General features: G+C 40.2%; 1 protein-coding gene and 1 long non-coding RNA gene across 10 annotated transcripts in view; one reads left to right on the forward strand and one right to left on the reverse strand.

Annotated features, from left to right (window-relative positions):
- Positions 1 to 15,796, reverse strand: part of DACH1 (dachshund family transcription factor 1) — a 341,051-nt gene that overhangs the window by 181,265 nt on the left and 143,990 nt on the right. For all 9 annotated transcript variants that reach the window (XM_081198381.1, XM_081198380.1, XM_081198379.1 and 6 more), the window contains exon 2: positions 15,385 to 15,500. In XM_081198381.1, coding sequence (XP_081054507.1) covers positions 15,385 to 15,500 — 116 coding nt within the window. The remainder of the gene's footprint in view (positions 1 to 15,384; positions 15,501 to 15,796) is intronic.
- Positions 10,401 to 14,774, forward strand: LOC308589488. The gene is made up of 3 exons (XR_014009314.1): positions 10,401 to 10,660; positions 11,540 to 11,628; positions 14,667 to 14,774. It is a non-coding gene; the product is annotated as an uncharacterized lncRNA (long non-coding RNA).

A 15,796-nucleotide genomic window follows, 5' to 3' on the forward strand; every position in this document is an offset into this window, starting at 1 on the left:
GTAATAAGCAGGTTAGATAGTTACTGTGTGGGCTTATAGTTTCATATCTTTCATATTTAAGTAAGGGAACTGTAAATTCTCACTTCATATATTTCATGCATGAATAATAGGATCAGATTTGTTCATTACCAAAGCCCTTATACTGGAGCTACTGCCATATATCCCAGAATATGGGAAAGATAATTACCCCTAGGTGAAGCATGTGTGTGACGGAGATAGAGAATGTGTATCATAGTTAACAGCCGATGTAAGGCTCTAATATTGACATTTTAAGTTCTGAACAGCCCAAGACCCAAATATCTTAAGAGGATGACTTCTGCCCCACCATCCTTTAAGATCAGGGGTCAGCAAACTTTTTCAGCAGGGGGCCGGTCCACTGTCCCTCAGACCTGGGGGGGGGGGCGGATTATATTTTGAAAGGGAAAAACTGAACGAATTCCTATGCCCCACAAATAACCCAGAGATGCATTTTAAATAAAAGCACACATTCTACTCATATAAAAACATGCTGATTCCCGGACTTCTGCGGGCCGGATTGAGAAGGTCATAGGGCCGGATCCGGCCCCCAGGCCTTTGTTTGCTTACCCATGAGACTCTCCTGGTGGTCCTGGCCAAGGATGAGGTCAGCTGAGTCTGGGCCAAGAGTAGGACTTTATCTGTGGCACTCCAAAACTTTGGAACGACTCCTCCACTGAGGTATGTCTCAGCCCAACACTTTACTTTTACGGGTGGTGGGTGAAGACAGATGCATTTTTTCAGGCTTTTGGACGTAAAGGGGTGCATTCTGTCTGAGTTTAGCTTTGCACTGTACACTCTACTATTTTATGTTGTTCTCTTATTTTAGTTTAAGCCAAGTTAATTTTGCAGTAATGTTTTACTGGGTTTTAGAATGTTTATTGATATGCTTTAACATGTTGTCCACTGCCCAGTGACTGAATGGTGAAATTCCTAAATAAATAAAGCTCCACACACTACCAAGCAACAACTATTTTGAGTAAAGATCTTTCTGTGCACTTATTCCCAAATCAGCAGGCTGCAGATTGTTGTCCTGGATTATACAGAACGGGAGGGGAGGGCTGGGAGTGTATTTATTCTTCAGTTCAGTTCTTTTAGACACTGAAGAGTAAGTAGGCGAAAACAAACACTTCCTAACACTGAACTGCTTAAATATTATAATATACTGTAATACAAGTAGCCCTTTACAGAGGCATAATGTCTGTAGATATTAAGTTTGATGATAATACCTATATGGATTTTTGCCTGTTAAAGTAATGAAGTTGGATTACACAAATCAATTCTTTGACTATACAGCAGAAGCTGATATTGTTTCTGCTATGCTCTGTGGAAGTGCCTTCTTCAGATTACATTGGCTGAAAACACTGCACCGTGTGAAAACCCCATAGATAACATGGTCTACTATAAGTGCAGGATCATAGCCATCGCTGGTAGGTTCTTCTTGCTTGATCTGGCAGGACTGATCTACAAAATTCATTTAGTGACAATTCAAGCAAACATACGACAAGTGTGATAAACTTTTTGATCCCTTGGGAGGTGGTTTCTTTAAAGAGCATCCGACACATTTTCTTTTATTGAACTGAGTTCTACTAGTATAGCACTGAGATGGTGTGGGGGTATGCAACTAAAAATATTCTTGTTAATGAATTAATCTGTGCTTTTTAAAATCAGTATTTGGAGAATTCTTGTGGGGGGGGAAATACTTTATGATTTTTTCTAAAAAGAATCCTTTACAGACTTAAAAGTAACTACAGTTAAGAGCCATAAAGCTATGACTGCAATCCTATACACATGCACCTGGGAGTAAGTCCCACTGAAACCAATGGAGCTAACTTCTGAGAAGGCATGTATAGATTTTTTTTCCTGGGGGATGAGGGGACTAATCTGTTCCACTACTGCCATTATTTTAATTGTATTATGAACACAGGATCTGAGAAGCATGTAAAACAAATGGTGATTTCAAACTTTGATGTAATCAAATCTCTTGAAGACAATAATGCCCAAAACAAATAATATATTGAACTGTAAAGCAAAAGTTAATTTGCATGACGAAACATCAATAAATTTGCAAATCAGCTATCTTAATAGGGAGGACAACAGTTGCATGATTCTATCTATACTTGTGTTCAAAACTTATTGACAGAATATACCAAGTACTAGAGGTTTATGTCTGCAATACCAACCTACACATTTTCTACATAATTCCATTGCCAATGGACTCCATTACCAAGAACCTGGAGTAATTATACAACAGAGTTTCTAATGATGAAGTCCCAAACCAATGCTTGCTCTCTTCCCCATGGAAAATATCTTCTATAGCGAACAGTGGCTGTGGGATTCAAGAGGAGGGAAAACAGATACCATAAAATATAATTAAAAATTGTGGAGGCTGCATATGACAAGAATAACCATAAAAAACAGATACAAACCAGCTGGCTGTTAACAACTTCTGAGTTATAAAAATCTTAAACCTGCTGTAAAGCACTCAATTCGATTTACATAACCACAGAGCTGACATTCCTTTTAGATTCCTCTGTTGGGGATTATTTTGACATGTTTTAAAGCAGCATAAAAAGCAACTGTGAAAGGAAGACATGTATCATCTTACATAAAAATTCATTTCAGTCTTAAGACTGGGCTTATACACCTTAATCCGAACATCTCAACTGGAACTGGAAAAATATCTTGGATGCTACCAGTACTTCGATTCTATTACATTATTCCTTTGGTGGTCTTATTTTTGATAGAGTCGATAGACAAAGAAAATCTATATAGTCACAGGCACTTATATTTCAGCGCAATTGCAACCAAAAGAAAAAGAAAAATGACCTGCTCTTCCACAACCAGTTATAGAGTACTATGGCGCACGAGCTCTTAGATGGATTACATTTGTTGTAAGCCTGAGCTCCATCCCCTTGCTAAAAAGCATTTCTTAGGAGCCTAATGATGTACGCAGCATTTTACAGGGCTAACACAGCTCGCTATAGGGAATTAAAATAAACAAAATAAAATAAAATCAATCTTACATTGAGTGAAGTTTTGATGTATAAATGCTGGCAGCTTACATTGCCCTCAGCACAAAATGAGTTTTGCCATTTGATAATTTGCTTGATTCACTGTGCTGCCTCACGCAGGGCATTTTATGCCTGATTTATGTTTAATCGAGTCACCTGCTTAACGTTAAGGAGGGTCACAGCTAGATAGAAGGGTTACAAGCACAGAGAGCTTTCAGCATCTCCCCATTTGACATAAGAAATGGGTGTAGGTGCCAGAGGTCAAGGCTTCCTTATTCTTATTTAATGTTCTCTATGGAATATTGCATAAAACATTTATGTACCATGGAACCAATTTGATTTCTCCATGGAACACAGTAGGAAAACATGCATTAAGGGTCTCAAAACACACAACGAATAAAGTAAAAAGCAATCTAGCCAAAGAAGTGATTGTGTTACTGCCAGCTTATATATATGATGTAACTGAAACTGTTCGCCTTTTACACACCAAAGCACTGTGGTACTGTAAAGATTTCTTCAGCTGTCACAAGTATAGGTAATTTGTTACAGATTAGAAAAGCAAATGAGATATAGCAAATGGAGTCACGCGTTCATCTTTGTTTCTACAAAATTTACTCAAATCTGCGTGAAGGGGGGCAGGGAGAGAGTCCATTGTAGTTTTTCATGCTCTTCTTGAACCACCACTAGTATACTGGCAAAGTAAAATGTCTGATTAACAAAGTTGCATTTTCTGAACCTTCTTAGCTTGGAGTGACTTAAAAAATATTAATATTCATTGTTTCCCAAATATTATGAAAAACTATTCAATGTCCACTGCTACTGTTGACTAGATTGCTGTCTTGCCATCATTATTTAATTGAATTTACAATACAGTGGTACCTCGGGTTAAGTACTTAATTTGTTCCGGAGGTCCGTACTTAACCTGAAACTGTTCTTAACCTGAAGCACCACTTTAGCTAATGGGGCGTCCTGCTGCTGCTGCTGCGCCACCAGAGCACGATTTCTGTTCTCATCCTGAAGCAAAGTTCTTAACCAGAGGTATTATTTCTGGGTTAGCGGAGTCTGTAATCTGAAGCGTATGTAACTTGAAGCGTATGTAACCCGAGGTACCACTGTACAATCCTTTGAGCATAAGTTCCAGACAGGACCAGTAACCAATGGGCACAATATAGTGCACACACCATTCTGAAATCCCTTTATTTCACACACATATTGCAGACTGCTACAACTGAGCTATTCTTACAAAAGAATATAATATATCAGAACTCTTATTAAACAATAGGCACACCGCCCAAAAATCAATTTACCTTAAATTTATTACCCACATTGACTCCTGTTAAATTATCTCTCAATCTACTAATTTCCAGTAAGTCTTCCTCTCCCCCAGGATCCTGCAGACGTACAAATTTTCCCAAGATCATCATCCAAGCACACATGCAGCTATTCTTAAAAGCTGAAATAAAGCAATGAAAGATTGATATATTTTAAGTCTGATGTATTTTGAAATACTACTTAGGCCTGAACTCCTGTCACAGGCATCTGAAAACTCCCATGAATTCCAAGTGAAGTAATAATTCGTTTAATTCTGACTAATCGACCCTTGAATTGAAATGCAAGCAGCTTCTGGTTAACTCATCTAGGAATGTCAAAGAACCTGCATCCACACAACAGACAATATTATCATCCCCTAAATGCTGATAACTCCTCAGACGGAAAAACAAAGCCCAAAGCAGAAAAATCACCAGAATCCTGCGTACCCTCAATGGTATTTCCAGAGACTTCAACATTACATCAGGCTGAATGTGATAATGCACTGACTTATTTGGGAGTAAGGCCCACAAACTCAGTGGGACTTGGTTCTGGACAGACAAAGGAGCACAATTCCCTTCTATGAAGGGTGGGGTGTTATACTGTGTGATGAGATTCTTCTTTGGTTTGTTCCCTTTCAACTAAAAGCACCCACAGCAAGGGGGACCTGGTGCTGCCAGCTGCTTCCTGTCCTTTTGCATGCCAACTGAAAGCAACAGCAGCAGTTCAAGGACCTCTGGGATTGGAGGAAGGGAAACAGCGTCAAGTCCATTCTTCCTCCCTGCCTGCCCAGCCAGCCCAAACAGAATCAATTTGAAGAGGGATCTTGGTTGCTGCTCAAAGCATCTCAAGGGCTGGATGCAGGGACTCTGCATCTAGGTGGTTAAGAGCAGTAGTCTCGTAATCTGGTGAACCGGGTTCGCTTCCCCGCTCCTCCACATGCAGCTGCTGGGTGACCTTGGGCTAGTCACACTTCCTTGAAGTCTCTCAGCCCCACTCACCTCACAGAGTGTTTGTTGTGGGGGAGGAAGGGAAAGGAGAATGTTAGCCCCTTTGAGACTCCTTTGGGTAGTGATAAAGCGGGATATCAAATCCAAACTCCTCCTCTTCTTCTTCTTCTTCTTCTTCTTCTTCTTCTTCTTCTTCTTCTTCTATGAAGGCAACCCAGTTGCCATTGAAACATTAGCCGTCACCAACATTATGGGGGAAGGGATGAGCTTCTGACTGGGGTCTGCTACTTTTATACTGGGGGGGAGCCCCAAAATGCCCCCATGTAGTTGTGGCCTGTTCCAAGATGGATGCACACAGGACTGCAACCTTTAGGGACTGGAGGACTTGTTCTTAAAGCAGAATTGTGAGATCTAAGAGTTTTATCCGGATGATCTATTGATAAGCAACTGGACTTGCTGAAATCTCAAACTCGCTTATCATTTGAATAGATTAAATTTAGAGATTAAAAAATAAGTGTAATTGAAAAAAGATCAGCTGGTATCAAACTGTTAGCAGTAAGACGCCAGAAAATTCATATCCATTAATCCATATGATGTGATTTGGATGACTAATGCTATTGGCTAGTGAACAGGTCTATATATGAACAGTGTTAGTTTAAATGTTTTTTTTTAAGAAAGTAGAAAGGCAAATTCAATCAAATGGAATTTTGATCTTGCTTGATCTCAATATATATATATATATTAAAAACTCCTATCAGTTTGTGACTTCTGACTAGCTGCTATTGTATGGCAATCATTTTAAATTTACACAGTTCTACAGAATTAAAGGAGAATGCCAATTTTTAGACTTGCACATTACAAAATATTCCTTTTGAATATGCTTCTTGGCACAGGTTGCTATATAGGCAATGAATGAGGCATGAACATGGAGAAACTTAGATGTACCATCATTTGGCAGGGGTGACTAATGCCGTGAATTAACAGGGTCAGGTCCAACAATTCTCTTAAGACTCAAAAATATGTTGAAGGCATGAGTATCTTGGTTATTTAGGGACTCTCTGGAGATTAGGTGTCCATGATAGTACAGTGGTACCTTGGGTTACATACGCTTCCGGTTACAGACTCCGCTAACCCATAAATAGTACCTCGGGTTAAGAACTTTGCTTCAGGATGAGAACAGAAACCGTGCTCCGGCGGCACAGCGGCAGCAGGAGGCCCCATTAGCTAAAGTGGTGCTTCAGGTTAAGAACAGTTTCAGGTTAAGAACGGACCTCCAAAACGAATTAAGTACTTAACCCGAGGTACCACTGTATGAAGAAGTGAGATATGGAAAAAGTTGTCTCTTCAAACTGGAGCAAATAATTAAACCAAAAGAGATGGAATTAAGGTCATTCGGGAATATTCTTGCTAACATGACTCAATTTCATTGTCTAGTCTTTCATTGTGGAACTAAAAACTAAACAGCTTCGTTTGCACATCACACTATGCCAAACACACTAGCAACAAAACAACAGCTCGTGGTTAGTGAGGACAGAGCTTAAACCACAAGCCTAATTTCCAATGACTTGCGAAGCAGCTGCACAAAGGACCAGAGAGGTGCAAAGCACCCACAAGCTCCTCTCTGGGGAGTCTGCGCATATATGTGGTGCTGCTAAGACATAGGTAATTAATTTTGGGAAATCTTACTTTGTTGGAACAAGGAACTGATTTGATGATGACCTTCTCGAAATGACGCAAGTTGCTGGGCTCAGAGCTCCTGTTGTTTGTTGTTATGATCTGATTGTTATTTTCATTTTGAACTACCATGGTTTGACTTGGATTTGCAAACCATGGCAGGGACAATAAGAGTTAGTAAGGGAGTGAAAAGGAGTGGGGGCAACTCTTCTCCTAGTTTAGAGAATGCTAAGTCTATTCTATATTAGACTGCTAGCTGCATTTATATATGAAGGTGGAGAAGTGGGCAAATCAATGGTTTTCATCAAAAGATTTGCTGTGGATTTAAGAAGCAACCCTTTTCACCACCATGTTGTCAACAAACACAAACGAAAAGCAGATGAAACATTTCCAAGCCATGCCTGAAGTAGAAACAGACATCAACTGTGTAGTGTTCATTAGAATAGGATTATAAAGCAATTTACAATCACAGATACAAGGCAGCAAACAAAAACAAAACACACACACAAAAAAGAACCTCTGCACTACAAATAAAAACTCTAGTGATTATACTGTAAGCTCTGTTAAAAGGAATCACATTAAGTTACCATAGGAACGACACTGTAAAAGGCTTGTAGAGGTAAGAAATGCATGAGACGTTAGCATTTAGTGACAGAGATGAAATGAAAACCCTTCTATTGGGAATGGGACACAGATGGATCTGTGTTAAGTGAATAAATACAATTAAATCATAAATAACTTCAAAGGAGCCAGTGGAGCAGAATCAAATACAGAGAGCAGTTAGCCAAGAGGACACAAAACCATAAAGAAGAAGGAAAGCAAACTATAGAAAAGTTTCCAAACAAAGCAGGGGGGAATGCTTCTGCTAACTGAACATCTGATCCCTCTTACTAAAACTGACATTAGATAGATAGACGTTAGAGGGTAGATATATTCCTGTATTTAATTTCTAGGCGTTTAGACTATGAAGGACATGAATTTGCTTTCAGTTTACTTGCAAAAGCTGATCATAAGTCTGCATCACAAGGCTTCATAAACAATGCAATGGTATTATGCTAATGTCATGTTTATCTTTTCCATGTATCGTGCCACACCAGATCTTCCTTTTTGAAATTACCAAAACCCACAAAAATTACAGGAATATTTAAGACAGATTTTTATCAGAGAGGGAGAGAGAGATGCTCAGAGCTGTATATCAATTGAACATGGGCAAATAAAGTTAAATAGAACAGAAAAAGAAATTCACAGAAGGAGCTGTGTTAAGTCTGCTGCAGAGAAATCAACGAAGAGTCGTGTGGTACCTTAAAGACTAACAAATTTACTGCAGCATAAGCTTTCATGGACTAAAGCCCATTTCATCATATGCAATAAAAGAAAGATAATTAAAAATGGTCATATTTCAAACTGTACGCTTCTACTCTCAGATAGGACTACATTTTTAAGAGGTTGGTTAAGAGTTCTCAGCCAAAGGGAATGAAGGCCTCAGAGAGTAAGAATGAAGGAAAGAAAATAAGGGATGATAGTGGAAGAGACCTCCAAGAGGAAATATAAGAGCCCCAATTAATTTTGCTTTATGTCTCCAATGGTTTGGATTTATGTTCCGGTTTGTTAAACAAATCCCGAAGGTTAGAAGGGTAATGCATAGAAGTGAGTTCATATGCATATCCCTTCCAAATTTATGACTTAAATAGCAAAACCTGTGTTTGGAACTTATGCTAGGATTAAATAGGTGTAAATCTGGGTCCAATGAAATTTGTAATGATTATTAATGAAAATGTCATAGATATGGATGTCAAAAAATGGATGAATTACACATGTGAGTTAGTGTGCCCATTTAAAGAATGAGGAGAATAGCTGTGATTCACAGACAAGGATGAAATGCCAGGTTGCTCAGGGCAACTTCCTGGAATAGGTTTATTCACGTGGAAGAGGAGCAAATATCTACTGAACTCTAGAAATTTTAAAACAGCACGGGGCCCTGTTCTGTAATATCAGTCATATAAATTTAATTCACAAAACTAAGTAAATCTATTAGAAACTAGTTGATTTAGAAATATAGCAGAAAGCTCTTCTAAATGCAGGCAGACGATGCCGTATCCTCCATAATATGTTGCCATCAAATACAAATATCAGCTTATTGGGGTCTTTTCCAGGCTTCAGAATTAAATTTGAGCCACCCTTTCACATATCTGAAAAGCTTCACTTTCAGACTGTATATGAGTAAGTACTAAAGGTAAAAGGTAAAGGACCCCTGGCTGGTTAAGACCAGTCAAAGGCGACTATGGGGTTGCAGCGCTCACCTCGCTTTCAGGCCAAGGTCCGGTATTTGTCCACAGACAGCTTTCCGGGTCATGTGGCCAGCAGGACTAAACCGCTTCTGGAGCAAGGGGACACCGTGACAAGTGCCAGAGCACACGGAGTCCACCCCTTGTGTTTCTGTCCATAATTGCTCTAGGTATGCCTCCTCAAAGCAGCTCAGAAAGGAGAAGGAAATCATTTAAAGGGCAAGTATTTGTGAATAAACCATTTGCTAATTATTCAATTTAAGTATCTGTTGCTGCACAGAACAAAGTATTGTCCTGCTGCCATCCTACAGACTGCAGAATCTGGATTGCTGGCATTGATCCAGAAGCGCCTATTTCTCCACTCACTTCCAAGGAAAAAAAGGTGTATCAATAACACCATACCAACAAAAATGTGTACCAATGCACAAAATCCATCAACGTGTACCACGAAGATTCAGAGACAGAAATACTCCGGCTCCCTTATTCGATACCTGCCATCAATATTGCAAGTTTCCAGTGGAAAGTCTTTGTTCTGTGTCTTGGTGAGATTACCTGCTATTCACAAAGAACTCCGTAGTTACAAACTGCTGCATTCATCATATGTCAATCATATGTAACTTATGTAAAATATTTAACAAAAGGCTAGCTTTTTAACCTTCCACTATCCTCTTGCTGGTAGCTTAAGGACCTCCTGAACCAGCTAGACCACAGATCACACAGAGTTGTTACTGAGACCAGGCTGGCAGCCAACAGAAGTTGGGGATTTAGTCTCACCGGTCCCACATTTTGGGACACTCTTCCAGCAGAAAATCAACAGACACCCCTTTTTTTTCAGGTGTCTCTTGATAGGCCTGTGTTTACATTTTTTGATCAGCCAGTTATTGTGTTGATAATGATTTACTATTTTGACGGTATGTTATATTCTATTGCATATACTACTGCACACTGCCAAGTTACATTGTATGAATTGTCAGTATAGAAATACTTTTATAAATAAGTAAAAACCAATGAGATTTATGGGATCTGTGACAGCCACTATGCTCTTGCTTAGGAACAGCTGCTTCTGTCTCGTTGCATATAGTCTGCTTACTAGGCCAAACAACCACGGGATCAGAAAAAGAATGCAAAGCCATGTAAATTTGTGTGGGGGACCTTTCTGGCTCCGCATGCCAGGTATGGACGTCAGGTAAAGTATCAGATCCTAGCCTCACAGGCCAAATTTGACAGCTGGGTGGGGCTGTCCACCGGTTAATCACCTGACAACACCATGACCTCAGGTAACTTTTTAGTCTTGAAGTTAGGACTTCAAAGCAACACGAGGCGCTTACAATGAGCCTTTAAGCCACCTGAGACTTTGGTTTTAGAGCCAAAACCTGCTTTCTGCAGGGGCACTGGTAGAGACAACGTACAACGGGTAATACACTTTAAGCCTTATGATTGTGCATTGGCAGCTGCATCTGTAGATGTCCCAGACCTGGTGTCATATAGGGCAGGTGGGCATGCTTTGAGGGGATAGGCTTTGCAGGCCTCTGACAGGCCTGGCCCATGGTCTAGATGTTTCCCACCCCTAAAGTAAACATTTATCAGGTCAGAATCCAAGTTCACAAATGAAATATTATTAAGATTTTCACTTCAGATATTTACTGGAAATAATCTACACACTTAAAATTTAGGCTTTTTTTGACAAGATTTTTGTGTTTGGGCTGCCTTGCACATTTCTAAATTCTTACACTACGCATAATTCTGTTGCATTCATCATCTTAAATATTTCCTATTACCAAAGCCACAAAAAAGCTGAAATGCAATAGTAGTGAAGTGTTTATTTGTATTAGAAACTCCTCCCAAAACAGAGTAAATGTGCTTGCAATAAGAAAACACAAATAAATATATTTTTTGGTTCATTTCCTGCAGCAAAAAAATTATGTGTTTACAGGCCAAAAAATTTTAGGTCACCCAGTCTCCTATTGACTTATAATTCATAGACTCATAGCAGTATAGAATTGTAGAATTGGAAGGGACTATGAGGGTCATCTAGCCCAGTGTTTCCCAACCACGGTCCATATGGCCCCCTGGGGGCCCTAGGATATTCCAAGGGCCCCCCAGGTGAAAATCCCATAAATGGGGGTCACAGCGTGAGGCTAGGGGGCCACAGAGGGAAGTGAGAAGTGAAGGGGGGAATCATTTTTTATATTTAAAAAATCTTGATTGGCTGGCTATCCGCTTGGCCAATCACAAGCAAATAAGAGAGTGGCCCACCAGGACCCAATTTTGTCACATATGTTTTCTTCTTTAGTGATCCTGGTTTGTTTCCAGTGGGAGAGGGTGATCACTGAGGCTCCCGTTTTGGCCAGTGGAGTTTATGATCCAGAACCCCCAGGTCAGGTTAAGTCATAGAATCATAGAATCATAGAATCATAGAGTTGGAAGAGACCACAAGGGCCATCGAGTCCAACCCCCTGCCAAGCAGGAAACAGCTTACCCAGTGTATGGGTATCCAGAACCCCCAGGTCAGGTTAATGGGTAGGGCAAGCCAGAGCTGCTTGTTGCTGCTGCCACAGTGCTGGGCCCGGTGACAGCCTGGGCCTGACTCTGCAAGGTGCAGGGTTCAATCTACCCTGTGCCTAGCCGATTAGGGCCTTCGGATGTTGCCAAGGGGCGCAGGGCCTGTCGGCAGCATCAGCCAGGCTCTGCAAGGCACGGGGTGAAATCCGCCTGAGTGCCTAGCCTAGTGGGGTCATTTGGTGCTGCTGACTTGCATCTAGTAAATAACTAAGTAAGTAATTCAGAAGAAAGCCGCAATGAGTTCAGAGAGCCTTGTTCCCAGGTAAGTGTGGAGGAGGCTATAGCATTTTATCTAGGCAGTCAGGGCTTCTCCGGATGACAAGGTATTTTTGCACCAGGTCAGTGAGGACCACTTGCTTTTTAAACTTCTCCCATATATACAGAACTCCCTGTGCGCCTTCTGGCCTGTATCTGTAGGTTTCCCCCTCTGTGTCAAATAACTGGCATCAAATAAGTGTTGTGTACTTTTTATAATACATGGAAGATGGATCTCCCTTGGTAAGTTCTGGACTCTCCTTCTTGGAAGTTTCTAAGCAGAGGTTGGGTGGCCACCTCTCAGGGATGCTTTAGCTGAGTTTCCTACTTTGCAGGAGGTTGCACTAGGAAGATGACCCTTGGGGTCCCTTCAAGCACTATGGTTCTGGTTTTCTGCTTCAACAATCTTTCATTATGGTCCTATAATTTTATGTAATTGTATTTTGTATAAATTATAAAAGATATTTAAAAACATGTGCTATTTAGAAACAAAACATTTAAATAGCTACCTTTATACCATAGGTAGGATGCGGGGGGCATGGGCGTATCCAGGATTTTTGTTGGGAGGACAGGCTTTTATTAGAGTGGCAGAACCTCAGATTTGTATTGGTTTTTTTCTTATTGGGGGGCAGCTCTCCCCCCCGCCCTCCCTTGGCTACATCCGGGGAAGGGGGGCACAGGAAGGAAACAGGGTCAGAAGGCGGCCACAGTCAGAAAAAGGTTGGGAAACACTGATCTAGTCCAACGCACTCCAATGCAGAATTCTTTTGTCCAACAAGGGACTCTAACCCACGATCCTGAGATTAAGTGTCTCAGGCTAATGACTGAGCTATGAAAGGTAGGATAATCATGTCACCTAAGGGCAATACATTCTATCAACCTCAGCTGTACTCCATTTGGAGCGGGGAGATGTGACCAATGTAACTGACATGATCAATAGGCTTGATTTCTGTATATCCAAAATTAAGTACTGAGCAATCCTCCAGTGGGCAGGGGCACAGTTGGGATAAGAGCCAAGGAAAAGCTGAAAGAGCAAAGCCTGCAATCAGATACATTATGATTAAGACTTAAGCACCACTTAACACAGTGGGACTTAAATTTGGTTAAACATTGCAAACAATTGTGCTGCAATGTAGACAATGTCTACATTGAAAAGTTTGCCTTGATACACAAACTGCTATCCTGTTTTCAAGTTCCTTAAACTGTTCTTAATCCACCTCTGTGGAGGTTTTGGTTGGTTGGTTGCAAGTCACTTTGGGTTGCCTTAGGCAGGATAAAGCAACTAACAAATGTAATAAATAATAATATAATGCTACTCAGTGTGGCTTTGCATTCCAGTGCAACATAAGCAGAGGGCTAGCATGAAAAATCAGTTCTGCCTGCATTTCTTTAGCCTCCGTTATTTTGTGCATCTGTATATTTTGAATGAATCTGGTAAAAATAATTTAAATGTCCCTGTAAAAAAAGGTTTTATTTTAAAGAGAAACAAAGAAGCACTTATTGTGCTCCATCACAGACAGCGGACAACACTTCCAGTTTTAAGAACAGTGCATTCAGGTCAACTAAACACTTATCCAACAATTAATCATTTATTAGAAGAAGAGATCCAAGAGATAAGGAGATTATCTGACATCAGACACAAAACAGTTGCACTTTTGAAGATGTTCCCTCATTTATCTCTCTTTTTCTTCCCCCATCCTTTTGTTCTTTGTGTGTGTGTGCTCCTTTAAAACCAAACACCACCACAATGTTTACAATTAATACAGACAATGCATGAAAACCCAACAAATGCATAGAAGAAAAATGATAGTACTTTCATAAGAAAGCCCCACCCCTCCAGCTCTCCTCAAACCCTTGCAAATTACTACAATAAAAAGCACTAAACCATTAGAAGACAAGGAATGAAGAGGTAAACATAAAGTGAGAGAATAGGAAGGAAAAAACGGTGAAAAGAAAAATATCCCGTCTAATACTCCTAGAACCTTGATGTCTGTTGTGCCTGGAATTCTTTAACACGTCTTTCAAAATCCATCATTATATTCAAACATTTCCATTGAGCCTCATCATTCTCCTGAAATGAAACCTAAGGACTGTATACAAATCTGTATTTGTGCATGTTCATCTCTTCTTATCCTTACTTCTCCTTTATGTATCCTGGTTCCTCCACCTTTTATTCCAGCCTATGTACACCTTCTGTTCTTTCCTGTTTTCTTGTATTAATCTGCATTTTTACCCGTTTATCCTGTCCTCTCTTCAATAAGCTCCTGACCTTTCTATACTCATACAACAGCCTTGTAAGGCAGGTGAGGCTGAAATAGAATAACAGACCAATGCTTCACAACTGCCTAGAGATTTAAACCTTGGTCTCTTTACACCAAACCTAGTCATCTATCTGAGGTGTACACAACTAAAACCATATTGATGGCCTATTTCATTTTTACTACCTCAAGGGGGCCATAGTACTATATTCACCTCAGGAAAATACATTTTTGTGTCAATTTTAAATCTGTGTTTTGTTTTTAATACATTTTGGGCAAACCACCTTTCCTCTTCTACAGCTTATGTAATGCAGATTTTTTTTCCTTCAGTCTGAATCTGCACAGGTCTCTCGAATGCAGTGGCCAGATGAGGGAAGCTATAGAGTCCTTCAAGGAATAGAACTGGAGAGCAGACCCCACGGACCTTGGTGAAAGAGCTGTTTTCTATTATTAAAAAGATCCAGTTGCTCAATGTAACTCCACCCAGTTTTGGGGAGACTTTGTCCAGGGGAGACTTTGAGAGAGGAGCAGGAGGAAGGTTGGATGGAAATGTCTCCTCCTATTCACATTTCTCAGGATCGAAGCCAAGAAAAGGAATTCTGGCAACAAGATGCCACCTGGATAGAAATGGCTAGTAAAAGGATAAGATGTAGCTGTTGCAGCCAAAATAGCATGGTTGTAACAAAAACGATATAGGAATTGATTTACTGGAAATGAGTTTTATTTCCATTTTGGTATTGTATCATATAAAATCGTATAATGACAGCAGCATATGCATTTTAATTATGAGTTACATATGATCCATGCAAAGGGACAACAAGCTGGCTTCATAGGCGGGTGAAGGGAAGGAGGAGGTCTCTGCAACTTTCTGGGGGCTGGGGTACAGAGTTCCTGCTCAAATGATCATGCAACATATTACATACCCATTAGCTAATAAAAGTTTTCATTCATCAAGAAATTATTGCAGGGTAATACAAAATGATAGTGTATTTTAAAATAATGCTTGGACGTCCTATGAAATTAAGGAATGTGGTTACCACACCATACAGTACACATTTCCTACCTGTTGGTGGGATGATTCCTGGAGACATAAGACCAGGGACAGAATGTGGCATGATATGTGAATTCTCTGGAGAGGTGACACTTTGAGTCCGCTTAGGAGGCCGACCAGGTCTGGAACTGAAAGGGGGGAAACCAAACAAAAAAAAAACAACTTTACAATTAAGCTGTTGTCTTACACATCATTTCAAAGTTGTTTCAATTGGTAACATGGACTGTAAATAAATTTGTTTCAAGGACGGTTGCTTTTGCAGTTAGATGTAATAGACTTCCATCACTAATTAGATTACATGCTGAATTCATTTTCCTCATTGAAGATCAGCCGCGCTTGATGCATAATTCATAGCCTGCACCTCGTTACCTGCTTCTTCATATTAATATCTATACACAGTTTGAATTGCCTCGTTTGCATATGC

The sequence above is a fragment of the Podarcis bocagei genome, assembly GCF_964188305.1.
Source record: "Podarcis bocagei genome assembly, chromosome: 6".
In the NCBI taxonomy this organism is placed as follows: Eukaryota; Metazoa; Chordata; class Lepidosauria; order Squamata; family Lacertidae; genus Podarcis; species Podarcis bocagei.